The 26,150-nt window shown below is 37.1% G+C and overlaps 1 protein-coding gene across 2 annotated transcripts; it reads right to left on the reverse strand.

Annotated features, from left to right (window-relative positions):
* Window positions 1-254: 254 nt before the first annotated feature.
* NR1H4 (nuclear receptor subfamily 1 group H member 4) lies at window positions 255-26,150 on the reverse strand. Of its 2 annotated transcripts, none has more exons than XM_063396236.1 (8): window positions 21,878-22,258; window positions 16,488-16,628; window positions 12,426-12,559; window positions 11,801-11,899; window positions 11,155-11,254; window positions 10,054-10,200; window positions 1,548-1,661; window positions 255-493 (listed from the first exon to the last, which is right to left on the reverse strand). In XM_063396236.1, the coding sequence occupies exons 1-8, from the start codon at window positions 22,221-22,223 to the stop codon at window positions 255-257; spliced, it is 1,320 nt and encodes a 439-aa protein (XP_063252306.1). In that variant the 5' UTR covers window positions 22,224-22,258. The 2 variants fall into 2 exon arrangements, with proteins under 2 accessions (XP_063252306.1, XP_063252305.1); XM_063396235.1 differs by lacking the exon at window positions 255-493 and adding an exon at window positions 26,013-26,150 and having other exon boundaries at window positions 1,389-1,661; window positions 21,878-22,240.

Raw genomic sequence — 26,150 nt, forward strand, 5'->3', positions numbered from 1 at the left:
GCTGGTGGGCTCTTTCTGATCAGAGGGTATAAATACAGAAAAAGTTATACTCCCGTGTCAGGATCTGATAGCTATACAATATTCTGTGCATAGTGAACAAAATGACTTTTATGAATCCATGGCATGTTTCTATAAAAATGTAAAGTAAAAGTAAAGAAAATATAATGCATTGTGGGCTACTTTTCTATGAAAATAAGTGCTATGTGGTCCTTTAAAAAGATATTTCTCCTAAAAAAAAAAAAAAAAAAAATCCCTCACTGCACATCCCAGATCTCACAGAGAAGAGGTGTGAATTTGTGATCATTCACTCTCCATGACATCAGCATCTCTGCATGGTGATGGTTAAATGTCCGTAATTCTGTGAGACGACCCAGAAGACATGCAAAGTGTTGAGGGTTATCTGGGTGATGAAGTTTGCAGACTTTTTGTAGAATATCCAGCAGCGGTTCTTGAAGCCTTTCCACAGAATCTCTGTCTTTTATGTATTGTCTATCTGATGGTGGTTTTAAAGAAAAGAAGTGATTAGCAAATATATGCTCTAATACATTGCAATTATTTACACTGATAATTTAATACAAAAACACTCAAATATTTGCACTGGCTGCTGATGTTCATACCTACAAAGAATATTTATTTTCAAATTAATATGAAATTAAAATGTTTAATGCTGTATTTTTGCTTTAGGATTTTCATGTAAGCTTCCCACTTCTAGCTAGAGAAAACTAACCTTCTCAAAAACTGAAGTGTTTTAACTTTACAATGGAGAGTTTCACTGGAGTTCTATCATCATCTCTCCATGTGGTTCTGCACCAGAGTACATCTCGCAATGCATTGCAAAAACTGAGCAACACCCTAAGTTCTTGAAGGTGAGGTACTCCTGGGGAATTTAGCCAGTAGAATATACCAGCAGGTCACCAGGGTGAAATTCAAACATCTTCATCCTCAGATTAAATTTCTTTGTTAGAAAATACTTGTCTTTTTATTTTGTTCGTATGGTAACATGTTTGGATACTTGGGTTGGGAGGAAAAAAATGGGATTTTTGGTGTAAAAAAATTTCCTGAGACGCACTGACTCAAAGAGTGATGGAAATACTTCACCTTCTCATCTTTCATGAAACCTGATTTGGAAACTTCCCAAAAAAGTCTGAAGACCTGCATTGCCATACTCTATTCTAAGTTATAGGGTTTCCCAATTTCCCTTTAAAATATGTGGCATTTCATAATGGTGAGTGTTGGTGTTCATGTAGCCTCATCAGGGGTTTTCTGAAGGAAGAAGCCTGTTTTGCTAAGAAGTGAAGATATACGCATCAATTTTAAAAACAGGTTATTTAAGCAGTTTCTTCCTTGTATTCAAAACCAAATGGTGTAGCAGGACATTTGTAGTTTGTATTTATTTATGTGCTTGTTTTAGTTAAAAACTGAATAAACAGAATGAGCATGCACATTCACTTATTCCATGTAGAATGTAAGTTTTTATAAATCTCACATCATGTTCCTCATGCTTTCTTTCCAGAACAACTAATATTTAATTCCACATGAGAAGTTACCTGGAGACAGGATAACTATGGCTGTGAGCAGTGCATATTCTTCCTGTGTCATCTTCAGCTCTCCAATACTTTTATAAAAATTAAACATGGGAGTTATGAATTCATCTGCGATACCTGTGAGAGTGAAAAAATAGTTATATTATGTCTTAATTATAGAATCACTCTGGTTTATTGCTACACAGCAATTATTTCATATTTCATATTGACTGTCTTGATGGGAGAAATCTACTTCAAAAATCACCATGCAAAACAATTAGTTACAAAAATACAAGCACATCCTTGTTTTCCAGAGCAAACTAGACACAGGTAAGCACTGGAAACTTCTTTTTGCATGGTTTCAAAGTCTTTCTTTCAAACAGTTCATTTTACTCTGCAGGTTTGTCAATCTGGCTCTTCAGAACAAGTCTCATGTGTGGTTTCCTCATTGTCTGCTGATAATCCTCTTTGCGAAGCAGACCCTGTGTTCTCTGTCTCTGCATTAGTTATATGGAAACCTCTCCAGCCCAGCTCCACAGGTAACTGCCTTGTGCAGTTGCTTCAGTTGTCTCCATAAAGACACTTAATTGCTCCTTTTGTGTAGCCTGAAACTTTCATTAGGTCTAGGATTACCTGTAGTCCAAGATCGATTTGTTTGCAACTCCTACTACCTTAAAGCATAAAATAATGTATTATAAAATACAGAGCAAAAAATAGCTAAAATCAAGGCCTGTTTAAGAATGGGATCATGTGATTCTCTCACCATCAGCCTAAGCCTTTGGGGTTGCCAAACTAAGGCATGCCAATGGGACTGCTTCTTGCTAGCTTTGTCATCAGGTCACAATGTTCTTAGTTAGACTTAAATTACAGATGTACTCCATCCTGCCCTTTGGTGTAAAGGAGAAGTCCTGTGACATCAAAATTATTCCTTTTTTACATGATATGTGAGTCGCTCAGAAACTAAACTATTGACAGAGGCTGCTTACAGCTCTGAAGCACTGTAGACATCCAAACCAGTGGTTCTGCAGCAAGAACCTTTTGGCCTTTCTTGGCTGAATGGATGGAAACCTCCTCTGTTTCCACAGATAAGGTCCATGGGATCTCTTGTAGATTTAATCTTAATTTTGTGCTGTTCTAGGAGAAGTCTTTATAACTTGCTTTGGAAACCATATGAAATAATGCGAGTTTGAGTGTTGTGTACAACACAAAGCTGAAGTCCAGGACTAGTGAGGTTTGGAGTGCCAGCAGCAGGTGAAGTTCAAACTGAAACTCAGCAGGTGGAACTCAATGAAAGGAAACATGAAATCACTTGACTCAACTATTGAACAGTCACATTGTGCTGTGACAGTGAATTTACTTCAAGCAGGAGAATAGTTATGTGTCCCAACAGTGAAGGAACGGTCTTGCAGGGTGTAGTTTGTTTTATGACTGAGTCATGTGTTTAAACGCATGACATGAGCAACCTATGCTCACTTCAGATTACAAACCACAGATCTTGTTTCTGTGATGAGTTCAATACTACTGAGCCTAAGTCAATTAAGAGGATATATATGATGCAGGTCAGCTTGTCCTGTAGAATTTAGTAACACAGCTGGACCTTCTTACAGAGCAAACAATAGTCATAGCATCTAATGTGCTGTGAGGCTTATCTTGTTAGTCATCAGCATTAACTACGTAAAATTTTGAATGCTTGCTAACTTTTGGGGCGATCACCTGTCTCTCTTGGGTGGTTTTAAATGCCAAGGTTCCTTATAATATGTAAGTAACACATACATATGGCACACTAAAGTTTGCATAAAAGTAGGAAAAAAAAAAAAGTAGTAAGAAGCTGGGCCCTAAAGCAGAGCAAATGAATTCCTTTCATGGAAATGAGTAGCTCAGCAACAACAAGAGAAAAATACAAGAAAACTTGATATTTTCAGAAGTCTCCATGCAAGGAATCATGCCACTGGGCACAATCATCTTGACAGGAAACAAGAAATGGTAGGAAGTGGGCTGTGACTAAAACTTCCATCATTTGTTTCTCATATTCATATTTTGAAGGGTTTTTTCTCTTTTTTCTTTCAAAGCTCAGGTTAGCTTTCAGATGGATTAATTCATTGCTTTTGGTGACCCCGAACTCTTAAAATCCTGTTGTCTATATAGTAAAAGTAAGATGAAAATGACACTGGCAAACAGGATGTGGAAAAACTAATTCAGGTCCAAACAATGCCTAAGCATGTAGTGAAACAATCCCTGCCCAGAAAATTTATAAGCTAACATTAAGTATGGAAGGATGAAGCAAAAAATTAGTACAGATGTCAAAGCAAATGAAATTGCTGCAGAGAACTCTGCATTAGTGCACTTCAAATGGAGAAATAAAACCATAGAGTTGAAAGGGAGTAAAAAAGGGATTTTGAATAATGCAAGTGATTTACCACTTTTTCTAAGGAGAACAGAACTTCAAAATTTTTAATCTGATACATGTCACAAGACAATTATGAAAAAATCTACGAAAAATGAGCAATTTTGGAACTAGGATAGTGGAATCTTTTCTCTTAGTAGTTTTGTTGTCATCCCACCTATGCCGGAATTTCCCTGCTATTACTTCATCTTCCTGTATGCACGATACACAAATTGCTTTTTGTCACAAGAGGGGGCTGTTTTCTAACGTGATTGTAAACGCTTCGGTTTGGATTTAATGAGCTCCAACAGAAAGAAAAAAAGGCAGGAAACATAGGAAACAGATGTTTATAGTTGTTTGTGGTTTTTTCTAGCTACTGTATGAGATGTTGCCACTTCAATGCAGATTATCAGAACAAGAATTAAAGGTGATTTGGTGCTTGTAACTGGAAAGGCTAAAGAAGAAATGAGTTGCATGATTTTCTCAATGTCATTACTACAAGTTATAGCTCAAAAGTGGAAAAAAAATAGATTAAATATATTTCTGGCCTCATTAAGAACAGAAAAGTTAGTTCTGCCTAAGCCCCTATATTGAGATCAGATGAGAGCCCTGCACAGTGCTGTCAGGCAGGCAGTTTCCTGGTCACTGCTAATGCTGCCTTCTTTCTAACTTTCTTCCAAAATATTTCAAAAACCTTGTTTCATGGAGGATTATGGCAGTAAGAACATGCTTATCCTTCACATGTCATTGGGCATCTTCTGCGTTATACGGATTCCTACCTAACCCAACTCAGGCACCTGCAGAAGATACTGCAGATCATTTGATTATTTCGTTATGTTCATGCATGTCTGGCTGATAACCCAAGCATGGTCAGTGGGAAATACAAGCTTTACTGAGAGCAGCTTTGCAGCATCAAACTAGAGCAGATTTAAACACATGAACATTATTCATTCGACATCCCCTACTTGCACAAATTTATCCCTGTTTGTAGTTCAAAACATAACATTACTTTAGGCCTTGTCTTTTTGAGAGTTTTGTTGCTATGATTTCTCTTTAAAGATATGATGATTGATACCTTCATAAGGTTTTCAGTTTCAGGCCGTGAATAAATATCTGTTTAACATAATCCTGGAATACGTGTTTACTGTGAGATCAAGTCAGTATTGCCAGCTTTTTGAGACAGCATTCTTTCTTCTATTTCTATTTATTCAGTTTTGCAAAATTGAATAATTATTCTGTTGCAAAAAGAAAGCTTGAAAGTAAATGCTAATTAACAGTAACTAGCACTGTGTTATTAATATAGATAGAGATCATATTTTCTTGATGAGCATTGGGGTGTTAGTGAATATGAAACCAAGGGTACATTAGTAGCTGCTTTATGCAAATAAAATATTCTAATTACTCACAAACTTACGCTTTATCTTTCACATTATTCCATCTACCAGCATTGCTTTTCATGCTGCATATTAGCTCTCTCTTCTGAGCTATTCAAATGCATCAGTGGCCCTTTAAACACTGACCAAATTCACACCCTTGATGCTGAGTGCCAAATCAGGGGAAAATCTAGCCAGGAGAGAAGACACACCAGAGCATGGGCACATACTTTTCTGTCTGCCATAATCCTGCAGGGGCTAAATGGCCAGCTTAAATGAGATGTTAGCATGTGTTGAGCAGAATTCACAACTAAGTAACAAACCCCCATCTTCTTTAACGCAATCCCTAGGACCTCTGTTAAATAATAATTCCAAGCAAAGAAATCTTAGTTTAAAAAAACCCATCAAAACAAACAACAAACCAAGCCTGTAAGGAGGGTGCAAATGACCTTTCCACACACCCTCCTTTAGCAGTGGCCTGAGTGCCTGCAGTCAAGAGCCAAATGTGGTCTGGCACACAGTTGCAGCATCTGCACTGCCTTGAGCTAGTCTTCACAGGCAGTGTCTAAAGAAGTTTCTGGTCTGAAGAAGCACGTTTGTGCTGAAAACAAGAGATTGGGTCCCTGACATGTGTTCTTGCTTTCATGGGTATAGCTCTATTCTGTAGATATGATTTAAAGAATTTTAACAACTTTATTTGTACTTCAGATACCTATCACTGGATGACTCAGAGTGGTAGATTGTGCGGGAAAGGTGTGTGAGCAGAAAAGCTCTTTCCTGTATTTTGCCATTTAGAGTGGTCTAAATTTCTAAATGTTTTGGGCAGTGTGGCAGTTTTGCCTTAAGTCACAGGATGATGTGTCTCCTTCCACGAGGATGCACATGACCATTGGGAGGGTTAGACACTTTGGACACATCACTGAAGATCATTTTGTTTCTCTGCACAAACCCCAGCACAAGGGGGATTTGAAGCACCACCCTTGCTCAGTACTAATAACCAAATTATAAAAGACAAGGGCAATGGAAATTATTAGGTATCCATGTTCTCATACCAAACTTTGCTTTTGGTTGCAGGAGCCTCTTATCCAAATCAATGGGAACTTTGTATCCCACATTCAATGGCAAAAGGTGGCCTCTTGCCAGTCCTTTGAAAGTGCGGCTATTTATTTTTTTCCGTGGATCTGAGTGTACTTCAGCACCTGTAACCCATCCAGAAAGACAGCAGTGTATTTCACAATGTCAGAGGTCCTGCTACCAATTTAAAATTTGGGTCCAGATTCTTCCCTTTCTGTCAATATCAGCATTTTATTTCGCAATACTCAAATTCCTAGAACTGCTCTGTAGAGTAAAATGATGAAATAAAAATCTGTATTTCATGACTACTGAAACCTGGTATCTTTAGCAAAACAAACTACAAATGCTCACAGAGAAAAATTTCTGTATCTCAGCTCTGTTTTTAAAAATACTGTACTGCTCAATAATGGGGAAAATTTGCTTTCAAAATAAACAGAAAAACACTAAGAATTAAATTACTAGAATGTCAGCCTTTCACAGAATGAGTCAATCACAATATGGTATATGCAAAGTGAAGCATCAAATAAGATGAGTAAATGGCAACAAATCTCATTAACATTAAATAAAAGTCTGTATTTCTCATTAAGTCTCAATATTAGGGTGCATAGGAGAGGATTTCAGTTACAGGAGCACCTAATGCAAGAATTTCATAATGGCATACGGAGAAAGATCATCAGGCCTCAAACAAAGGCAGTCTCTGAGGTGCAGCAGGACTTGAGCAATATGCACAAGCTGAGAAATAAAAGTACACCTCATCAGCATGAGAATGAAAATGAATGCTGATAATGCTCAAAGGTCATCACCACCAGATCTCTGACTTTTTTTATCAGAAAAAATCCCCAAACATTCTATACAATCAGACTGGAGAAGACATAAATATTAATAGATGAGAGCAGCTTCAAAGTGGACATGATGGCAGGTGACAAAAGTCTGGACAGCTTGTGACAGTGACTTTAGGCAGCATCACCACCACCCTCCCTGATTTTATGGATACAGGCCTCAAAGCTTGACAGTAGAACTTATGTGCTATTCAGTCTTTATTCTGTACCTAAAAATATACAGACAGAAATTCTGACTAACAGCAATAATTTATGGCTGCTGGCATGACAATGTTTAGGACCTCACTAGCAGCCATAAATAATCTTGATGCTGTTTTTTCATTTGTTACCTATAAACTTGATTTTTAAACTCCCACTCAGCCATCACTGAATTTCTTCTGGTGCTCTCTATTGTCAAAAAAGGCTGCATTTAGCCTTTTTTGTTTGTGTGTTTGTTTGTTTTCGAGTGAGGCATATGGAAAAAGAGGGGTTTAATCTCTTCTGGCCATTCTTATCTCTTGGACCAGTCTATAACATGATAATAAGAATTTGTCCTTATTGGTTAAGACTGGAAAAGATTGCTTACTATTCCACTCTAATGTTATATTCGGTACAGGCTACTATGAAACCTAGAGCCCTGGTGTTGAGTCCTATGACATGCAGGGGTGTGAACTGCATAATATTTAATATTTTTAATATTGAAGATGTGTAATATTTTATTTTATTATAATTTATATTACGTATTATTGAAATAACATTGAAAGCTGCATGTGTAAACAATGGTAACAGAAGAATCTGGATGCCTTTCTTTCATTTTGTTTAAACTTTGACACATGAAAATAGTGAGGATTTAAGCCACAAAAATAAGCTATCTCTGTAGTAGATATTTTAAAACTATTTCAAAGTTTCATTTATTTAAAAGTTAAATAAGTCCAGTAACAGTAATTAAACTACAAATGCAAAGATTTACAAATGGCTTTTTTTTTTTGTCACAGCCCCATGAAATGCAGCAAAGCAAAATCTTTTAAAATAGGTTTCAATTTGCACTAAGTACAGAAATAAAATATTTGGGAAAAGTTATTTTATTCTGTATTCTGGCTATTAATAGAAAGAAATAATGCGGTCAGCAGCACTAAGCTTGATAATACATTATCCTCCTGTAATAATGGAGGGGGGAGTTCTAACAGAAAAAAGAATTGCAGGAAATCTATCACATTTGTTCCTTGTCTTGAAATTTCTATACAAATTTCTTCTGAGTTGTTCTACACAAAATGCTTTTTGTAAAGTCTGCATCAGGACAGGTAAATAATACTTAGGCAGGATACAACGTAATATTCCAGCCAGTTGTGTTGTCATGAAGTCAAGCACAAACTTGCAAAATACGATATTGTATCTCATCTCGATTCAATAGTTGCAGAGAATTAACAGAATATTTTAAAGTTATGAGTAAGGATAAATTATTGGTGCAACATAATGGTTTATGCAATGTTTTGGACTAAAGTATTTCTTGCCTTTGGGATTTTTTAAATGAACAGTTGATACCCTGAACAAAGAAGATTCATACTCATTGTACAGATTAGAGAAGAGAAGCTTTCAGTAATCATGTTGCCATATGGTTTCATTTCTCTAAAACCTATTTTTATCAAAAATGTGGGTTATAATCCAGTAAAAAATCTCTTAATGAAGACATTTGGATCTGTGGCAACTCATTACGGTTTCCAGGAAACATATTTGGCCTTCTTGGCATACTTCTCTGCCTGCAGAACCTGGACCAGAAGCTATTCATATCACTTTGGAAGTCACTGTTTCCAGTACATCTAACACTACCCTCTTATAATCAATCAAAATGAAGGAAATACAAATAACTACTAATTCTAAATGAGTGTGCTAAGCCAAAATAAATACATATGTTCAGCTAGTGAATTATTCTCATGTCTTCTGACTCCTTTTCAGTGAATCAAATATGTATTTGCTTAATTTTGCTTACATCAGTAGTACTTTTTGAACGGAATCCAAGCCCATTTCCATGACTAATATTGAGATTACATGTTCTTCTGGCTCTTCTCCTTCTGATTCTTAAAAAGGAAACTCAGAAGCCAGAATCTACAGACTGACACTGTTATTCAGAATTGTTGATCCACTTTAATATTCATTGGTAGGTGTCTGAGGGTTGGATAAAGCTTGCTGGTCAATACAGAAAAAGGCAAAATATTCAGTATTGCACTGGTGGAGCACGAAGGATGTATAATAATGTACAACACAACTTTGCCTACTCTATGGAACAAACAATACCTACTCCCATTTGGCTTTTCATAATTATTACAATTTATGTCTAAAACCAGTGGAATTTATCAGAGTCACTGAGCTTTTGATGGACCTTAAGAAGCAAAAAGCATACTGAGAACATTTCTGTATTTATAATTCTTCTATGCATCTTGTTCAATGTGGTTTAATTTTACCAGAACAACCCTAAGAATAGTTGCTTGCCTTCATTCATCTTAAGTAACATCCTAAAATCTTTTTTTCTTTTCTTTTTATAGAGATTGTCTTTGAAAGCATGATTGCCAATACTTTATGTGAACAATTTGAAATGGTAATAGTTCTTCTTTGTCCTTCTTCATGCTTATCATTGGAGACACGCACTAGGTTTATTTGATGTAGCATTATTCGTAATAGTTGCAATGTACTTGTAAAGAATCCTCTACCTTATGAACTTTAGACTCAAGGCTCAGTTAAATTTGTTCTAGTTAATGTAAAAAACAACATTCAGATAAATCTATCTCAATGCTACAAAACAATCTTATTAGCTTCCCAAGGGCCTAGTACTGACACAGAAGTGCGATGGTGTGGTTAGGTTTTGTCTCATTAAACAAGATACCTACCACTATTGCGAATTCTTTCTTCTAAAAGGAGAGTGTGTCCTGTGGGAAGTTTCCTGCTGAAGATCTCAGCTGAACGGAGGAACATGGCTTCCACTGCTGAGCCCTTCAGCAAAGCAATCTGGTCTTCATGATCAAGGGTTTGGAAGCCTGAGGACACATTAGAGACAAGTCAGGCAGCAAAAGAAGCAGGACCCACTTCCTTCTGTCCTGAAATTCCTGCATGTGAGGTGCCACACACCTGCATAACCTTGATGTTGGTGTCAGCAAGGTTGCTAAGGGCCGCAGACATTCAAACCTGGACTTCAGAAAATGACACTGATTTGTACCTCCCCCAAGTTTATGAGGATTACACACTTATTTCAGTGCTCATGGTACTTTTAGAGGATACGCAAAGTGTGTTGTAGCCTAACCAATAGTGAGAATTTTGTCTAACCTGGTGCTGCTCCATAATATCTTTTCTCGTGTTTCCACCAGAGCTCTCTACACTCCTTTCCCACTGTGATGCTGCTTTCAGTGTTACAATGCACCTTCCTTAGTTAAAGGGGACCCCTACCATATGCCCAGTGTTCAGTCTTGAGGTAACGTGAACTTGAGAGTTAAAAAACACTAATAAACTCCGATTTTCAGCACTTGTCCGTAACACACTATGCAAGGACCATAAATGTTGGTGCCACCAACTAGAGAAAGTTCTTGTGTGGGACTCACAATTCAGGGGATTTATAACCTAGAGGCATTGCTAGATAGGCAGCAAAGGGAATGAGGTAGAGTCTAGCAAGTGTTAGTGGTAATTTAGAGGCAGACTATTTGGCACTGCAGCAATATATAAAAATAAAAATAAAATCTCTCTACAAACACAATACCTTCTCTGATCATTCTCTTTGTCAATAGCTAAAGGGTGCCACATCTTGGAGTAGCACAGTTTGGATTGTTCAGTCTACTATTCTTCTGAGCACCTTTTCTTTATACAGTAACCAAACAATGCGTAGAAGGTTCAGGCATTTTAAAATAATCTTTAAAATATACACAACGATTGCCAAAAGGCAACAGAAAGGGCATGTAAGTGTTGCAATAACAAAAATTTCCCCAACATGCTGGATATACCTGGTAGTTTTTTAGTGAATTCCACAAGAACCTGCACATGACTGGTAGCCATTTCTGTTAAAATCAGAAAATTTCCTTCAGCACTGAATTCCTCATTCAACTGTTAAAAATCAAACCAAACAAAATGTGTTAATTTTCACTGACATTTCATATTTAAGAGCATAAAATACAAGAACTGTTAGACTGGGTCAGGCAAGAGTTCCAACAAAAAGTGTAATTTGTCTGCAATGTTGTCAAAACCAAGTATTTTGGAAGGCAGCATAAGAAGTATACAGTGTCTTTTACCCTAGAAAATATATTCAAGATTCCAGTTTTTACAGAAAGGAAGATTGACCAAGAAAAACCCAAATCACTGCCTACACTGAGAATGGAAAAAACAAAGCTCCAATCAGCAAAGGTTAGATTTGATTATACAAGTTTTATTCTAGAGTTGAAAGAATTTTCTTAAAATTTAAGTTTGATAAAGATGTGATCTAGTTGTTGACTGAATGGGAGAGATTCTGCCCCACTTTCAGCATACTTTAAATGTAAGCCTATGATTTAGTCTACTTTCTACACCTACTTATGCTGACTGCAAATATTTTTTGCTTTTTAATCCTCAGCTTCATTATCAATGTTTCAAAAAAGAATTTGTCAATATACTTACCAATTTTTTTGACACCTCCTGGGGTATTTGTTGTTTACTGTATGAATCCATAATATAATCAAGAAGTTTCTGCTGTTCTGGGGTAAATTCTACCTTCTCCTATACTGGCAAAAAAAAAAAAAAAAAGCATCCATCATGAAATGCAGTCATAGTAGTGATGTAGCAGCTCTTGCTTTAGGCAAAAACTAAACATCTATTTTTCACCATTTGGAGACCAAGAAGATGAGAGGTTTCCTTGTCATTGAAGCTTTTACAGAAGTGTAAAGAAGAGAGGTGTATAATATTTTTAAAGTGCATAGGTTTATGTGGTTAATTACTAGAAATAAGGAAGTGTTTAGCAAACAACTAGGTATGTTCAAGTTTCAATATCACACCTCACTGTATGTGATGTACGTACCACAGAAAAAATCCTGCAAGAATCATACAGATGCTTTACAGGGTTTTGACTAAAAATATCAGAGCTACTTCTGCACTCAAGGTATTTCCTTGATATAGTGGAAGATGCAGTTTCAATCAATACAGGCAGCTCCAGAGGGGTTTTAATAATCTTTATTCACTGTACTAGATGAATTTAACAAAAATCACACCACCAGTACTGTATGAACTAGTACAAGAATTCTCTTACCCTATATATTTTAGTTGTAGAAGTCACTTGTTTCACATCATGGCCTTCGTTGTCCTCACTGACTGTCTGATCTGGAGGCTGCTTCACATTTTTCCGTAGCCTTTTTGACTTGCACTGTATCTCTGTTAAGAGACCTAGGACACAATGCAACACAAAGCAATTGGCCTGAGGCACTGAAGAGGTACATAAACATGCCCATGAATGCCCTTTACACTAACAACCCACTTACTTGTGCAGATGTTTCCTGAGCATGTAATTATCTTTGGATGTGAGCGTACTGAGACAAGCTAGGCACACACTAGGAGCATTCTAGCCCACATGGAGCTTATCTGCAGAGCAAAACTGCTGGTTCTCCTGACCCAGAATCCACACACTGAGCATGTCTGGGGTCTTGCTTTGGACCAGGTCTAATCTATTCTTACAGGCAAAAAGCCCATTAGTGATGGGATTTTGCTGGATTGTGCCTTTGGTTCAGTTTTATACAAGAGAAAAGCCTTTCCTGTGCTCCAAGACCTGAACCATGGTGCGATAAATAGGAACAACTGGAAGACTCTCATCAAAATAATGTTCTTTTGTCCTGATCCAAAGCAGTGGTCAGGGTGCAGCTGCTCTTACACAAAGGACATTGAATATTTTCAATAATCTTTAAGCAATATTAGGTCTGTTGTGCAGAATATTTGGAAAGAAAGCCCATGCAGAAAAGGGGACTCCCAGACTTTAGCCATTACTGCATCACTACACAGGTAGACCAAGAGCTGAAAACGTAGACTCAGAAGTAACTCAGACTGGCAAACATACCTTTAAAGCATATTTAAGAAGTTACTCAGCTGATCTTGTTATTTTGTTATTGTATAAGAGGAGTGCATAAAATCCTGGTTTTATTATAGTGTTTCACTTGCAAAAAAGGATTTTTGCATTTGTGGTTTGGGATTTTTGTTTGTTTGTTTGTTTTGGTTTGGTTTTTTCTTTTTGTTTTTGTTTTTGTTCTAGACTACATTTTAGTGCCCTGAACCAGGAAACATCCTTGTGTGGATGTCATAAAAACTATCAATTTTCTTGTGCTAACAAAAGAAAGGAACAATAGGTACCCTACACAGTCTGTGGAAGACAGTCAGAAATCACAAATGAAAAAGAAGTAAGCACCTAAGTATTCATCTAAAAATAAATATATCAGCACAGGATTTTCTTTCTTTCTTTCTTTCTTTCTTTCTTTCTTTCTTTCTTTCTTTCTTTCTTTCTTTCTTTCTTTCTTTCTTTCTTTCTTTCTTTCTTTCTTTCTTTCTTTCTTTCTTTCTTTCTTTCTTTCTTTCTTTCTTTCTTTCTTTCTTTCTTTCTTTCTTTCTTTCTTTCTTTCTTTCTTTCTTTCTTTCTTTCTTTCTTTCTTTCTTTCTTTCTTTCTTTCTTTCTTTCTTTCTTTCTTTCTTTCTTTCTTTCTTTCTTTCTTTCTTTCTTTCTTTCTTTCTTTCTTTCTTTCTTTCTTTCTTTCTTTTCTTTCTTTCTAGTACTCTTCCCATTCTTCACCTTTAAAAATGCAGAGCAGGGAAAGAGGCTCATTCAGTGAGTATATGATGTGGAGGAAGATACCATGAAACCAGTGAATCTCGTTATGAATGTTTTTAATTTCCTGTTTAAGCCCTATATAAAATGACCTACCTGAACTGCAGGGAGAAGAGGAAATTTACATGATTAAAATAAGACCTGCAAAGAATACCTTGAAAGGAGGAAATAGGAATGATGGAAATAATAATTGGTATCGAGCCATGTAATTTGTGGTGCCACACAGCTCCATAGATTTCTTTTTCTAAGTTATTCAGTGCATCTTTTGGTGCTGTTAATGGGCTTCTGCTGTTTTCCACCAGCTTAGGATCTGTTCTATTGCCTTCCTAGGGAAAACTTGCTTTAAATTTGCCTTAAGCATTAAGACAGATTTTTTTCATGCTTCTTGCTAGTAAGTATTACCTTGATATCTTATTCTGGCTCCATGTAAGTAATCTGAAAAACTTGTGTGTGAGACAGGATGTCCCTTTTTAGCTCAGAGATAGCTAGGTTTCAATGGGTATTAAATTCCAGGAAGAGTGGCAGAACCTGGGTCTTCCCTAGGAAGATGTTTCACCCAAGAAACTTGCAGTTTAGATCCAAATGACAGCAAATGACTGAAACTGATGGGTAGTAATTTTGGTCTGTCTGTTGTTTGCACGTAAAGGGCAGGAGAAAGATTGTTGAGTAGCTGAGCCATAAATATTTATAGTATTTCAGCTCTTTGTTCAGAGGGAAAAAAGAATACACAGAGCTTGCAATTACAATCCTACAAAATGAGTAAGTGAAACAAAGTTCAAGGTAACCTTTTATTTCCTAGTCATACTTTTTCAAATAAATGCTATATACTACTAGAAGTTTCATGTTTTACTGTCCTAGATTGCCTTGAACTAAAAGCAATTATACGACACACTCTGACTTTAAAGCCATTAAATGGTGCTTTGCCAAACATCCTCATTGCAGTGCATTAGAGCACACTTATGTTTAAGTCATATGCAACACAAGATACCCCGTGTTTCCATTGCAGAGAGAGAGTCAAATGGCAGCGGCACCCACGGGCTTTTATTTCCCTTATGCCAGCTTGTGAAAATGATAGGCCAGTATAAAAGTTTCATGTGGTCCCAGTCAGTATTATTTACACTGACCTGTTTATTTTGTTTTTTTCAGCAGTGGGTTGCTGGGTTTTTTGCTGCACTGAGTGATTGAAGCTATTTTGAATCCTCAAAATTTTGAAGCAATGGATCAGGTGTGAGCTCCACAGAGGAGTTATTTTCCTCTGGCAATGCAGGACAAATTGAGTTCTTCCATCAAAGTGGGGTTTGCTTATATGTTTATGTATTGCACAAGAATATGTCCTATCTCAGGATCTTTGCAGCCTGTTCAATTTGCAGAATGAAAGATTAATTACATTATGCTGGCAACACCTTCGAAATATTGATGTATGTTATTGTTTCTCATATAACCAGCAGTTACTATAGCATCTTCTGATCAGATTGAAGGATAGAAATATATTAAAAATTCCAAGTAGATTAATTTCCTGTATGAACCTAAATTGATTTCACACATACGTGTATGCTAAAGTGACTGGAGCCATCAAGAAAAATAAATTGTAGTCCTATTCATGGAAGGAAAAAAAGCAGAGGTTTACAGAGTGTTTTCAGGAGCGAGCTTATAAAAATACTGAAATAACTCAAAGAGGAGCTTTAAACATGTTAAAAGTTGCACTCCAATTGAAGTTGCACTTCAATTACCCCACTGTTCTAAGTTATCCAGCTGGAAGCTCAATAAAGTTTTTAAAATGTCAGTCTGAATAGAATATTTGTTTTAATTTGAAACACTATTAAAATCCATAGAGTTCATTTCTGGTGACCTATGTGTCTGTAAATTCTACCTATGGGTCTATATGCAAGGCAGGAAAATCTACAGCCCCATGAGAAAAGCTAATAAGACTATAAAAAAGGGCTAGCCCTCACCCGGCTTTGCCTGATTGCTGGGCGAGGTCTGGGAACACACATTTGGCAAGTCCACAGAAACTTCCTGCTAGCAACCCTCCTGCTCTTTTCTTGAAAATGGCATTATGTTTGTGCCAAAAGTTGGGCTTGGCCAGCAAGAACTTGACTGGGGGAGCCCCAGAAAGAGTAGGAAAGAAAAGAGCCAGGACTTTCCTGCTCTGGCTTCCATAACACTGCCAAGCCCTCCCTCCTGGGGAGTCTCCCACAGACTCACTTCCCCTGCTCCTATCACTCAAGCAGACTGATAACTGTCATCCAGTGCAGGACTGGCCTTCCTTCACCATTTGCTCAGCTCCTCTGCCCTCGCATCCCTGACCACCAATTAAATCCCATTGCTTAAAAGTGCATTTGTCTTTCACCAGGGTTTGAGGCACATGCACAGCATCTTCTTTCATACACCTTCCACCTGCTAAAAGACATCTCTTACAACTTTATTATCAAAACCAGTCCACTCAAGCAAATACAGTATTTAATGCACACTCTGACTAGATGATGCAAATACCTGTATACATACATTCAGCCAACATGCCCATCTGCTTGCATTTCCTTAGACGGCACTCCTGGCATTTTCTCCTCATGTACATGTCCATCTCACAGTTGCCTCCATTTTTACATTTGTATACTGCATTTTTTGTGATGCTTCTTCTGAAGAATCCTGAAAAAACAGCAGTGATGTAGATGAAATAAAACAGCCAGAAGCAAAACCATCCAGGTGAAGTTCACCTCCATCTGCACTGCATTTTCTGAATGACACATGTTCTGCCAGACCATCAGTTTCTTTCAGTGCTTGGATGACTACATTCTTGATACTTGTACTGACAACAGTGTCCAAGTCATATAATTTAATAAATGAACCCAAACACTAGACGTTAGTCCAAGATAAAGTCCTGGAATTGTGAATGTTAGGAAATTCAGACCCAAATCTGAAACCTGCCAGTAGCAAGCCGAGCACCAGCACTAGAGCCATAGGGTGATACCATACAAATAACCAGCGGAAAAAAAATATGAGTCTGTTAACTCTGTTGAGGTACAGAATGTGCAGAAAGAGAATGAGTAATTTTTCACCTTTCCCCCAGCTCCTGGGAGCAACAGAAGCTCTACATGCTGATCTGCTGACCCACTCCCAAGTTTAATAAGGAAGCTGCACTGTAACTGCCTGTTGCACATGTGGTCTCCAGCCCTGTTTACAAGATACTCCAGCCTTATTCACTAAGTATTGTCCACTTTATGAGTTAAGCACAGGCAGTTCTACTGGTATCATCACTGGATTCACTCAAAAATTGCACAATAATCACTGCAAACAGCAACTGATACAAGAAACTGAGAGGACTCTTCCTAAGTCTGTCCAAATCTTCTATTTGGCTGCTGCCCGTATGTGAGAGTGGCACGGTGGGCAAAATGTGGGGTACACAAGATACTAAATGTGATTAAATAAGAGTTATCACAAAGCAACACAATCTTTGCTGTCGATGTTTCCTGAATTTTTAGTGTTACTCACTGTGCCATTATAATCTTCTTACATTGCCCTTCACATGGCAGAGACTATTTAGCATTAGCTACAGTGGGAATCAGTTTTCCTCCCCTTGTGAGGGCAGGTTTCCGAAATAAACCCCTGGGAGCTTCTGCTGCCACATCACTGATTTACACTGTGCTTGAAACTAGAGCTCTATGTACATTTATATTAACCGGAGCTATTCGATATTTCTTATCACCACTGCCTGGCACAATGAAGCTATTGTTTTCCAACCTGGCACTCTGATGCATTAAAAAGGGGACCAGATAAGAGCCAGTCTCCCATACTCAAATCATAGAGCAAATTCGGTTGTGAATCTAAAGGGTTGTTTGTGTGTTTGCAGAATTGTGCATTGTCAGATGACAATTTCCCAAATCTGACCCATGGTTTTATAGTTGCCTAATCTCTTCCAAGCACCAGTGTGTAGCAACCAGTAAAACAATTCCACTACCTGGTCACAAAAAATCTGGCATTTCTCTGAATCTTCAGTAATTACTGCTTGAAATCTCTTCCATGTTTTATTGGCTGCTCTTCAAACAAATATAGTTGACTGACATCGGTCTCTTTTGAAATGCAGATTACTTAGAACCTGCAGAAGCCCCAGGCATTGTTTTTATTCATTGCCCAGATGGTTTTAATACATTACCATTTACTGGTCAGGGAAGGGAAAAAAAAGCCTGGATTTAAGCTGTAAATTCTCGCTGTCAGTTAAAGGCAACTGCATGTGCTTTATATAGTTTATAGTTTCATTTGTTAATTTTAAATCCTGTAGTTTATGATACATTAATTAGTAGTAAATGCTGAAAAACTGCACAAATATTTATAACATTCTAAGACTGATTAATGACTTTATCACTCAGCCTATTCACAAGGTGTGCATTTACTTCTTCATGGAGGAAGAAAGAAAAAGAATTTTGGTAAATGATTTTTTTAAGATGTGCAAGAAAGAAAAAGGCAAAAACATGGATGCAAGAGCTAGGAACATTTAAGATTCAAGCTGTCAAATACTTTCTCTTGAACACAAAGGTTTTGAAAAAGTAAAATGGAGTGAAATGAAAAATTTTTTTTTTTTTTTCAAAAACTAGTTTTAACCCTATTCTTGCTTTAGTTTTGTTGTGAAGTGACTCTTGAATCATTGTCATCTTGGACAGATTTTTTCATAATTAATTTTGAAATTAGCTTTTAGTATGAACAAAATTTCTGTATTTATTATTCACCACCAATTCAAAATAAACTTAAACTTCTAGAAATACTTATTTGTGGCTTTCTATAACAGGAGGAGTTTTGCTGTAATTTAAAGATAAGTCAGAACCAGTTAAACTAACAAAGGGTTAGTAACCCAAAAAAGCTGAAGGTTTTTCTGGTACAGTCTACCTTTCATCTGAACTTGCCAAATTACAAAGAGCTCATGTTGGCTGGAAATGTTGAATTTGCTTTGTTCTCAGATAGTCATGAATATGATTAATTATGGTAAACCCACTCCAATCTTACTGATACTTATTTTTTCTTACAGAAACTATGAAAGTTAAAGGAGGACAAAAAAGCGTAAAAGGAGTAGATTAAAAGTTTGGAAATATCTCTGTTTGGCATCTTGATGAGTTTTAAATTTAAAAGTTTTTGAAGTTCACATTGCTAACAAAGCACCTGCTCTGCTCTGTCCTACTGACAAGACATCTTCCAGCGTTCCTTTGCCCCATGCCCCCGTGGTGGGTGTTAGTGTGAGGAGAAGATTAAAGAGGAACCCTTCTTTGCAAGAAGAATTCTAGTCTGGTGTGAGACATACCAAGCAGTACAGGAGTGGTTTGAATGCTGCAAAAACTCCTACTTCAAGCTTGCATGGAGGGGATGCATAACTACCTTTTCATAGGGTCATAGAATGGCTTGGGTTGAAAGGGATCTTGAACATGGGGGTTTTTTTTTCCAACAAAACTTATTCTGTGGCTTTATGAAGCAAGCACAAGGTTATGTCATTCTTGTTCTGTAACGTCTAACAATGGCCCTTAAAACCCAGTATAACTATCCAGGCTGAGGCTGTACCAGAATGGCTTTGATGTTGGTCTGCAAAGATTGTTTCAGAAATAGTCTCCACAGTAGCAAGTTTAAACACAGTGTATTTCTCCTTGTGCTGCAAATGTTATGTAAAATACTAAGGAAATAGTTCATACATATTTGTTAATGGATGGTAATGTATTAAGAAATACATATATATATCAGTGTATATTCCCACCAATATCTTCAGATGAATATTCTCATGAGGACAATAGATAAGATCTTAATATTGTTCCATCTGCCCAAGAAAGAAAATCAAAGAGAATAGAAAGTGTTGCTGAATGCATTACCCAAGAAAGAAATTTTTAAAAATATTAACATATTCATCACAGAGGATTGAAGCCCATAAAAATATGTGCAAAACTTCTTCCTTTGAATAAGAACATCCACTGCATCAATGAAGCAGAGGTGTTGCAAGGTGAGCACTAGTCCTACAGAAGCGGACCTGCTTATTATTTTGGACACATATTGAGCATGAATTAGCAGTCTTGTTGCCAAAAAGAAGGATAATCTCATACTGAGGTGCAAGACACAGACACATGAGGTACTTACCCTATTGCACTAAGAGCACAACTGAAGTGCTGGGGCTAATTTTGGTCTCTGTGTTTTGAAGGTAATGTATATCCATGTGAAAAATTCCATAGATAACAAGAATGATCAAGAGATATAGAAAATATAGTATCTGCTTTGCCTTGTCAGACAGAATTACTGTCCTCAGCACATCTCTTTACTGAATCAGCTGGTACTTTAGTCACCTTTAAAGTTTATTGTAGAAACAGAATCCATTATCTTTAAGTAATTCAACTTTTACTATGTTTGACTACTCTTTGTAATTGATGTTGCAGTCATGAAAATGAACAAAAACATAAAATAGATTATCCCAATAAAACAGTAAAATTATGGTTACATAGAGTGATTCAAACTGAATCAGTAAAGAAGTGGATGCACTTTTCCTTTCACCATGGGTTTTAGTCTGAATATTTACCTGATAGCTTTAACTCTTCTTCTAGAAACATTCTGTACAAATTTCAAAGTTTGTACTTCTAAGTCTTTGAAAAGTTTCTCACACATTTAATAGTGAATTTCTTAAAGAGGAGGAACAGCTTACTAACAGAATAAATGTATTATTACTTGGAATTGTCACATTGAAATTGAGTTTAACCTGGTTTATAATGACAGCATTAATATGAGTTAATTCAGTTTTTGACTTGGAGACTATTCACTGAGACATCAGAAAGAAATGAGTCTTTCATTTATTTGAATTATTGAGATAAACTGTGTGAGCCTTGACTGTATTAATGTTTAGAGTGCTTAGCTATTGTGGTCTGTTTTTACCTCACAAATGATTTTGTGATAGATAAAGCAAAAGTCCCAAATTGGGTCTACTTCCACTCTCTATAATAGTGAATTCCACATTAAGATATTTCAGTAATTTGGTAGCGACCATGCTTTAGTCTTTATCCATAAAACAGAAATGTTAATGAAATATTGATTTACTAAATGGGATGAAAAAATGGGCCACGATTTTTCCGGCCGTAATGTCAGCCCTGTCACAGATATATTATACCTTTTCGGGTATAATAGTTAACACAACCTCTTTTTCCTCTCTGCTAAAATATCTGATTGTTTACCATAACAGCAATGATTTTCTACATCACATTTATCTTTAATAATTATATGTGAATAATATTCTTCTAAGAAGCAAATATTTGTCCTACAGACACAACCTTCTTTCTGAAGAAGCTCCCTCCCTAGAGACAGGAGCTACCCTCAGAAGAAAGTACAGAACTAGAAATCCTTTCATTTCACAAGCCTGAGGACACCCATCATATCCTTTGGGATATGGAGGAAAGAGAGTCTCTGGGAACAGCCTGCAGGTGGGGGCTGACAGCTTTTACTTCCCTTCAATGCACACTACATCAGCCACTTGGGCTGCTTATAGCTATTTTCTAGGGCAGCCTAGCACTCAGCTCCCAGGGGCCTCCATGGATATGTTTCTTCCACAGGCACAGAATGGCATGAACAGCTTCCACAGAGAGCAGAGGCAGGCTGCCAGTCTCCACAGAGAGGCTGTCCTTCAGTTTACCAAAAGCTAGTGGTGCTCAAGAGCCGTGGGTTGGCCTGTTATCCTGTATAACCACAGGGTACAGTGGAAGATATTGCCAGTCTGTACTGGGGAAAATGCAGAATAGGGTACACAGGATCCAAATGCAAATCTCTAGTATGTTTAATGATTTGGATAAAATTACAAGAAAAGTAAAACAAAACAAACAAACAAACAAAACACCACCAAAAAACCTGAGAAGCTACTATGCCTATTAGCTGAATTGATTTCATCCTACCTTTGCATCCTTCACAAGTAAGGGCATTATAGTGATACCCAGAAGCTTTGTCACCACAGACCACACAGAGCTCTTCTCCTTTCACTCTTCCCGTGGAGTGACCCAGTCTAGGCTTTTTGGCTGCAGGGATATCCATTAGCTCTGTCTCTCTTGTGAAAAAGGTGTCTGAGGGTAACCTCCTGAGTTCATACATCCCAGGGGAATACCATTCCTCATGCTGTGGAGGGTAGAAGCCTAGGTTGGAGTAATAAGGTGGTGATGAGATCTGAGGCTGAACTTGGGGAAATGGCACATTGTTGTACTGTGCATAAGGTGACACATCTGCCTCTTGCACTGGAGAACTCATTGGTTCTGAAAGGACACCTGGAAAATAATAATGCAAAACCAATTTCTATTACTACATGAAATTCTAGTTTTCAGAGAAGTTTCCATTTCCAGACATCTATCTCAAAAACTAGACACAAACTCAAAGACTGCATTATCAAAACTCAGATTTGCTACACATATACACTGCAAAAAGTTTTAAAAAAATTTACTGTCTCTCAGACACTCCTTTATAATTGGTGGAAACATCCGACACTGGCAGTTACATTAAAAAAATCTCAAAAAAAAAAAAAGTGTAGGTAATTGTATAATTGTTCAATTTACAAGAAAGAGCAACCCACCCAAGAGAAGTTAACAACCCAAATTAGGCTTAAAAGCAGAATGGAAGAAATCCAAACAAATGGCAAAAGCCCCATGGTATTGGTGAAGGCTAAACCAAGACTCAAACATCATGTTAATTTCTATTTAATTCTGAGTGACTACATCATGACAGACAAAAACTGCCCTGGGGAAAAATGACAAGGGTGAGGCTTAATTAGAAGACTGAAAACATGAAATAAACCTTCAAGAAGAGCCTGCAATATGAAGGTGAGGTTACCAGGAAAGAACAAGAAGATATTCCTAATATAAGTGGTGAAATGCAACCTTCTCACCATCCAGCCTCCAGTGACCAGCCAGCCTCTGCAGCCTGGTCCCCAGCCCCTACAGGCCTGTGCCTTTCAGTGCAGCTGTGCAGTTCTCATAGGAAACACCTCTGTAAGCCAGCATTAGTCACCCCTGAGCCAGCAACAGGCCTGGCAGTGGCACAAGGAGTGGCAACCTTTTCTGTCGGGATCAACACAGTATATGGAGGTTGCCCTAACCTTGCTCATTAAATACCATGTTTAAAATTGCAGACAACTGAACTCTAATTTCTTTTCTGTAATCCAAGCACAAATAACATTTAGCAGTTCCTGGATGGAGTAGGTAAAATCAAGTCCATGTCAAACTACTGAAAACTGAATTCTAAAGTTATTTGCAAACTATTTCCTATTTTCTGCTGGAGATAGCCGTATCTTGCTGTTTCATGAAATCATTGATTCAATTCCTTCAATAGTTCCAAGAAGAGAGTCTGAGAAAAATAGTGCATATTTCCAGGAAAATGACCAGTCCAGTTTTATTTGAATCAACAGCAGTATTTACAAGGAAATCATGGATTAATGTTCATTGTTGACCATCACTAAACAGTACTTCAGAAGAACTCCAAAAGCATTTTTGCTGACATAAAATTGGTCCCAGACAAGTGTCCTTCTTTTGTGAGGAATCAAAAACAATGAAGAAATGCTAACAGTTAAGAAGAGGGAATATCTGCAATGACAAAAATAATTAAAATCTATAGTGGGGGATCCTTCCCTCTTCTTTGTCCCACTTCAGTTAGTGCCAGAAACTAACTTTTAATTACATCTGCTTTTTACTTTCAAGGTCTCACGCTCTTGCTCTGCAGCTTTCTGCCCTTCCTATTTTACCAGGCTGCAGGAGCCATACAAGCATTTTGGGTTTGTGTGGTCTATTAATATTGCCACAGCACATATTTGCAAATAACAAGTGTTGAGGTCCCAGTTCCAGAACAAGCAGCTAGATGTATGTCTGGAAAAACGTGACACAAAATCAAATTAAAATAATGGTCCTCTTTATTACCAGCAATTAGTTTAATTATGGTTGCATTTCCTTGCTCCAAAAGAGGCCGGGCACCAAGCGCTACATTGTCAGGAGTAGGAGAAGACACTCCCCAAATCCAAGGTTAAGCCGTTTAAACACAGTATAGACACACAGAGGGCATCTGGGGACTCTATGAAAGAGCCTGGAAGTGACATTACAGCTTCATGCATCAGATGCAAACTGTCACTGATACCTGCCAACCACAGCAGTGCCAAAACAGGAAAAGGGTGAGGACAACAAAGGTTTAATATCTAGTGTGGGTTTAATGAGTGGTAAGCCTTCAGCTGTATTTACCACTTGTTGAGACTGCTAAAGGCCCTGGCCAAGGCACTTCAGGTACAAAAGCTGGGGTTAATTGTGGGGTACACAGTCATTCAGTCTCTCTTTGGAAAGGAATCTGTTCAGTGTGGAAACCAAGGTTTTCATCTGCTCATTAGTGATTAGTTAATTGAGTTTGCTAAAAGAAAGTGGGACAATCCCAAAATGAAAACAAAGAAACTGTTGATCTTCAGCTTTCTTCCATACACAGGAAACTCCACAAAATCTGTACACCAGTGTCTTGAACTGCTTAGGCTTCTGAAAGAGCAAGAAGAGAAGGCAACATTCTTTCCACAGAAAAAAGTCCCAGGTTTTGTTAAAAAACTCAGAGCTACTAAAGAACTGCAGCACATCCTGAGACAATACTGGAGGTTTGGTTTAAACAACTGTAGAGCTATTTGGGTTACAAGTATGTTTAGAAAAAAATTTCCCAGTCATTAATTCCACTCTGCTTCCAAAGGGGAAAAAAAAAAAAAAAAAAAGAGTCTTAATTATTTAAGTTAAATAGAGGAAAAAAAGCCAAACAGTTCATATCACTTCCTTTTTCCTTCCATCAGACACAGTTTTAAACAATTTAGCTGAACTGAGCCCATGCTCAGATCAATGGAAGGGAGAAGGAAAACCAGATAGGTTTGAGAGCAACTGAGAGACCCTTGTTTTACGTAAAACAGACTCACAACTTAAACTCTGGTAAGTGTTCAAACACCAAGATGATTTTTGAAGATAATTAGGCTGCAACTATGTAGATTTTCCCACTTTAGCTCAAAGTTTTGAGGGTTTTTTTGTTTGGTTTTGGTTTTTTGTTTTCGTTTGGTTTTGGTCTATTTAAGTAGACCTGAGCATGATGTACCTGTAGCCCTGTACATGAGAGTCTAGACCAAATAATTTCTTATCACAAAAGAAAAGTAATCTTATCTTACCAAGTGGAATGTACATAAGCTTTTCTCCAGATATATATATTAGTAGAGGTCTGGGATGGACTGGTCTCATGCAACTAAAGCATGAGCAGCCCAGAAAAATCATTGCAGTTGCAGTACTATAAGCAGTGAAAGTGAAATCAGAAATGAGCTCACTGGACTACACCGACATTTTGTGTGGCCTTAAATATTTTGAAACATTCAACTCTTTTTTTCTTTTGGAAGGATACCTTTCAGATTTTTTAGGAAAGACCATTTAAGCACATGTAAATGTTAAATTACTTACACCTTAAGAATTTTTCTCTTTGTATATCTTATATTTTGTAAGTAAGTGTTTTTCAATTGAAACCTATTATAAAATTATTGAAAGCTGACTAAAAACAAAGTGAAACCTTCACACGCAAAAAATATTTGAGTTGAAATATTCCTTGCAGGAATAAAGAAACTGTTTTCAGTTCACAAAATTATACTGAGATTTTGTGTATGCTAAAGGTGATTTTATGCAGAATATGACAGAAATTACAATGAGATCACATTTTAATGTAAAAGTTATTGGTCCACTAGTATAAAGTTCAACAAAGAGAACTAAATTCTAAGCAGGTTTAAAATATGAACCCCTGGATCTCCTTCATTATTCATGAAGGAATATAATAAAATAATAATATTCAGAATTAGATAAATCAGAAACCATGGCATAGCCATTAACAAAATCCTGGTTTAATTCCAAACAAATTATTTGCATGTCTTGTAAAGACATGTAAAGTCTTTCAGTTTTTAGAAGACTTGGTTTAAAAAACCTACAAGCATCTTACAGTTTCAAAGAAGAGTGCAAGAATAGATAACAAGAATATCCAAGTGAGAATATGGCAATATCCTACCTCAGGCTGTGTTCAGTCTGACCATTTCTTGATGAAAAATACTCTCCTTAAGATGCCTCAGTCCTTGTTTCCCTCTCTTTTTTATTTTTTACCTCCTGAAGTCTATATGTATACATGAAAGCTCTTAATTCTGCTTTG

The sequence above is a fragment of the Prinia subflava genome, chromosome 4, assembly GCF_021018805.1.
Source record: "Prinia subflava isolate CZ2003 ecotype Zambia chromosome 4, Cam_Psub_1.2, whole genome shotgun sequence".
NCBI classification, from domain to species: domain Eukaryota; kingdom Metazoa; phylum Chordata; class Aves; order Passeriformes; family Cisticolidae; genus Prinia; species Prinia subflava.